The sequence below is a fragment of the Acinonyx jubatus genome, chromosome B1, assembly GCF_027475565.1.
Source record: "Acinonyx jubatus isolate Ajub_Pintada_27869175 chromosome B1, VMU_Ajub_asm_v1.0, whole genome shotgun sequence".
Classification (NCBI taxonomy): domain Eukaryota; kingdom Metazoa; phylum Chordata; class Mammalia; order Carnivora; family Felidae; genus Acinonyx; species Acinonyx jubatus.
In genome coordinates, this window is record NC_069382.1 from 128,308,363 (window position 1) to 128,313,785 (window position 5,423).

At 45.0% G+C, this 5,423-nt stretch overlaps 1 protein-coding gene across 4 annotated transcripts in view; it reads left to right on the forward strand.

The window, feature by feature from the left end:
* Positions 1-723: 723 nt before the first annotated feature.
* Positions 724-5,423, forward strand: part of SNCA (synuclein alpha) — a 157,061-nt gene continuing 152,361 nt past the window's right edge. Inside the window, exons 1-2 of one of the 4 annotated variants that reach the window (XM_027060837.2) lie at positions 724-894; positions 2,634-2,779. In XM_027060837.2, the coding sequence (XP_026916638.1) occupies positions 2,659-2,779 (121 nt within the window). In that variant the 5' untranslated portion in view covers positions 724-894; positions 2,634-2,658. The other 3 variants (XM_027060836.2, XM_015075759.3, XM_027060838.2) reach the window with 3 other exon arrangements.

Sequence of the window (5,423 nt, forward strand, 5' to 3'; positions counted from 1 at the left end):
ACCCCGCTAGATTTGTCTCCTCCATCAGGCACTTGAGTGTGGAAAGTAAATTCCATTTAGAGACGAAAAACCTTATGACCGCTTGATATCGACGTCTGGGGAATATTGATTCCACGGATGGGGGAAAAAAAAAAATCGGCGTCTGGCAGCCGCTGATTGGTGGACAGGAAAATGGTGACAGTGGGGTGGGAAGAGGACTCCGAGAGCCTCCTCCTGCCTCAACCTGTAACTCTTCCTTACTAGTCTCCTCTCCATCCGCCGGACCCTTTCGAGCTCACCTGACGTTAAGAGCAAGGGAAGATCTGAAGGATGTTTGAACAAAAGCGTCTTAAACATTGTGTCCTACGGCCGTTAATAAAAATCACAGCGATCCCAGGGAAACGTGCTCTTCTTGGGAGGGCTTCCTGAGCCGCCTGCCTCCTTCGGTAGCCTCCCAAGAGGACGGCTCTATCTTTGGTGGTCAAGCTCCCAGGCCTCCGCTCCCCCAGGCTGGCTCCCACAAGGGGGTCCAGGGAGGAACCAGAGGGGAAGGCGGAGACAGCGAAGGAGGGGGGGTGGGAAAGAGGGAGAAACATCAGCCTAACAGCTCCCGATCGCCACGAGAGTCCCCTTGATCCTGAACTAGAGCGGAAGCGCAGACTACCCCACCTCCCGACCCCCCCACCCTCGGGCCAGGCTGGCGTCTGGAGCCGGAGGTGCGGCCTTCCGCCGGCCCCCATCCCCATCCGAGGAGAGGAGTGAAGTGCACGCGGCTGGGAAAGCGGCGAGCGCCGGGAGAAGGGCGGGGAGAGGCGCTGACAAATCAGCTGCGGGGGCGGCGAGCGGAGGAGAAGGAGGAGGAGAGAGAGGAAGAGGAGGCAGACCGCGACGACCAGAGGGGACCCGAGCGAAGGGGTGAGAGACCCAGCGCCGAGACGAGGGGCGAGGTGTGTGCTAGCTGCAGGGCGGACCCGAGGACCGAGCCGGCCCTTGGCATCCTGGGCGCTCTCTCCCCGCCTTCCCTTCCGACCCTCTGCCTCTTTCTCTCGGATCCAATTGTGCGGGGGACGGGGAGTGGCAATTCGACGACAGGTTCGTGGGTTCGCCTCCCACGCCCCCAGCCTCTCATCACCCGGCGGCGCTGACGGCAGCCTCCTCTGGGGACCACCCGGGTCCTGGTGCCGCCTCCTCCCTTCCTGTGCGCTTCTTATCCTCCCCCTTCCCATTTAAATAACATCGGGGGATTGTTTTGAACAATTTTGTGTAAGGGGCGGGTGGGGAGGAATTGTACTTCTGAGGATCAGAGGCACTCAGGTAAGGACCAATGGATCCGAACAGGCAGCTTTGGAAATGCTGGGGGAAACCCGGGGGAGAGGAGTCGTGCGCTTCTGGGATGGGGGAGGTGTTGCTGCAATGAGGACCCGCTGGGTCAAGTCTCTCCGAGGTGGGTCCCTATCTCTCCAGGGAGCTGGACGAAAGTAAGTTGACCTCTCGCTTCCGACTCGGCTCTTCTCATCCCCAAAGACCGAGAGGTTAGGCTGCTGCTCCGGGGTGCACTTTTCCCCTGGGGAAACGCGAGGATGCTCGATGGAGCGCGAGGTGCCAACTTTTATTTCTCTGTTACCTTAAATCCCCCAGTCCGCCCTCTCAGCGTTCTCGGTCAAGCAAGCAAGCTGCGTTTGGCAAATGATTAAATGGAAGTGCAGGGAAGGCAGGTCAACAGGTGGTAAGGGGTTAACAGGTGCGGGTGCCTGGTGGGTGGTGAATTCAGGCGCGCGGAGAACGCCCCCTCAGGTGGCAGGCGCGAGTCAGGAGACTGTTCCCGAGTGTGCACAGGAGCCTGCTCCTGGCAGATAGCTGGGGGCGAGCGTGGATGGTCGGGTAGATTAGAACGGGTGCGGGTGGGCTCGTTGTGGGCCTGAGGTTGGGCCACACCCAGAGTGAGTAGTTCTCTTCCCTCCCTTCTCCGGGATCAACCAGTTAGCCCTCTTCTGGAATTCATTTTAAGACTGACTCCGACCCCATGCCTCTAGCTTCTTTTCATTTTCTTTTCCTGTGATCTTTTAACCATACTTATTTTTATTTTTTAAGATTTTTTTTAATGTTTATTTTTGAGCGTGAGTGGGGGAGGGACAGAGAGAGAGGGAGACACGGAATCCGAAGCAGGCTGTGAGCTGCCAGCAGAGAGCTCTAAGCCCGCCTGGGGCTCGAACTCAGAAACCCACAAACTGTGAGATCATGGCCTCAGGGGAAGTCACAGGCTTAACAGATTGAGCCACCCAGGTGCCCCTGAACCATACTTCTAAGTTGTCTTGTCGCTCTTTGGACTCTGGGAAGTTCAAAGAGGGGTCCATCTTTTCATGCAACTACACTTCGAAGATACATTAAGAACAACTAGATGATTCATCTTAATCCATGTTTGGGCACCTAGACTTTTACTAGCCAAGATGGATGAGGAATGCTAAATTTTTAATGCAAAAGCTAAAAAAAGGCTCCCCCTTCCCCACCCAGTGGTTGAAATAAGAGTATGGTTAAAAGTGTCACACACTTTTGGGAGTTATACTGGTCTTTCTGTGGTTTTTACCTTGGGTGGTTCTAATTTTATTATATTCTACTCACAAGTTCTCATTGAAATTATATTTTGTGTTCTCCAGTGTAGAGTAAAGGAATTCATTAGCCATGGATGTATTCATGAAAGGACTTTCAAAGGCCAAGGAGGGAGTCGTGGCTGCTGCTGAAAAAACCAAACAGGGTGTGGCAGAAGCCGCAGGAAAGACAAAAGAGGGTGTTCTCTATGTAGGTAGGTAAACCCCAAATATCATTTTGATATTTATTTATGACTGGTGGGTTATGATGATTGATGCTCTAAAGGCTGGTATTTCTTGCTTGATTCATTTTTGCATCATCACTTGTCAAAAGGATAAACTGAGTCAGGGGACTGTGTGAGTAAATAAATGCATATATTTAGAGCCAATAGTAAAAAAGTGAAGATAATTTGTTTTCTCAGCTGATTTCATTTTTTGGTGTGAATGCTTCTGTGTATAAGTGACTATATTTCAGGAAAAGTTTTTAAAAGTCAGTCTCAAAAAATAATTAACATTTTTAAGAATCGAAATCATTCATAGACCTTTGATTTTTTATCATCATGAATAATATTGGCAAATTTTAGTGTATTCACATTTTAAAATAAGACCTTTGATATGGCCCTGGGATATGTAAAAAGAGACCTACTGTGACCCTAAAAAGGAAAGGACAGAAAAATCTTTGGTACAGTTCATCATTGTGACTACTTGGTAAACTGAAGATTAATTACCCCCAAAAGTGCTTGACGCCTGCTACTAATATCTCAGAGACATTTATATAATTCATTTGTCAAATGGCACACATACTAAATAATGAGATGGGTGCTGATTTCTACTTGTTCCAAATTGCCACTTAGTAGTATTCATGCAGATCCTGACGCTCTTCTTATCTTGAACGGTGCTTGGTTGAGTGTTATTTTGTAAATCCCTTCGGCTTCTTTGGGGAAGGAATAGACACACACATAGACAAACACTCGTCCACATGGACACATTCCCGCAGGCACACGCTCACTTTCGGCCTATTCTGCCTCTCCCTCTTTCTCTTCTGCTCCTCCAAGCTCTTCCACATTCTCTGGTGGCAGCTGTAGCAGCAGTAGCACAGGGTATGCATAAGGTGGAGGATGAACGTATTGGGCGGCGAAGGGCGCTATGCCTGTGTCTGTGGGTGAAGGACAGATACACTGTCTCTCCAACATGGATGCACTGAAGAAGAGTTACACTTGGAATGATTTTTAAAAATGCTTCTCATGTTATTTTTTCTCATTGTCCATAGACTCTATATTGGCTTGAGTTTACTGCAAATCTTCAGTTAAATTCTTCTTTTTCTATCTTAAGACATATTTTCAGAAAATCATTGAACTAAAGAGTGTTACAAGAGGAAAAAGTGATGACTTAATTTCAAGTGGTTTTGTAAAGTGTGAATTAGATCTTTTTAGATGAAATTTGGAATGCCGAATCAGTGATGTGCAGATAATCGATATCTTTATACTTGTCCTCAGTTTTCTAAATTGTAAAAGTGTATACTTAGAAATACTTTTTGATTTTAGTTTATAATTTTGTAACTTTAAATATTTTTTACAATGCTGGTATTTACGCCATTAGTTTGTAGTGAGTTCAGAAACTAATGAATATTCATTTAATACATTGCTCCTTGCTAGGTAATAAACACATTTCATCATCTGGAAAACTTTGTTTTCATTGTCAACTATGAGTGTGGGCAAATAGAATGATTTTATTTCTTAGAGATTAATTCTGTTATTTACTATGACACTATAATATAAAAGTATAATTTTTTTATGTCACATGTATTTTTAAACCATCTTCAGTATTTATCGTGATATTTAATATATAGTGCATTCTATAAATTGTGTATTGGTTGTGTCCTGAAGGATAATTAAAATTTGAACTCAAACAGAGGTTTTAGGATGAAAACTGACCCTAAGAAGACACAGTATGTAGGTCAGGGGTTGGGAAACTTTTCCTGTAAAGTGCTATACAGTAACTATTTTAGGCCATAAGATTTCTGTGTGAATTAATCAACTCTGCTGTTGTGGTAATGAAAGCAGCCATAGACAATAATTAGCTGTATTCCAGTAAAATCTTACTACTGGAACAGGTGGTGAGTCGATTGGGCCCATAGACTGCAGTTTGCTGAGTCCTGGAAAAGTAGAGAGAACATAGACTTGATGTCAGACAAACCTCAAATCTAGTCCAAGCTATATCATTTATTGCCTTCAGAAGACTATAAAACTTAACTACCATCTATGAGTTTTACTTTCTTCATTTGTAACAATGTGATTTAGATAAATGCAACTACCTTGCAGAGTTTTTGTGAGAATGTCATAATAAAACAAAACACATGAGTGATAAAGTACACTTAAAAAAAAGAGACTTTTTTTTTTGTAGTGGTTTAGATTCACAGCAAGATTGAGAGGCAACTAGCAGAAGTTTCTCATGTACCCTTTGCCCCCACACATGCATAGCCTCTCTCATGGTCAACATCTTCCACCAGAATGGTACATTTATTAAAATTAATGAACTACACTGACACATTATGATCACCCCAACCAAATCCATAGTTTAAGATTCCCTCCTTGCGCTATACATTCTCTGGGTTTGGACAAATGCATAATGAAGTATATCCATCATTATAGTATCATCTAGATATTTTTGGTGTCTTAAAAATTGTTTGTACATCATTTATTCATCTTCCTCTATCAACCCCTGGTAACCAGTGATCTTTTTACTGTTTCCACAATTTTACCATATCCAGAATGTCATATAGCTGGTATAGAGACTGTTAAGATTGGCTTCTTTCACTTAGTAATATGCATTTAAAGTTCTTCCTTGTCTTTTCATGGT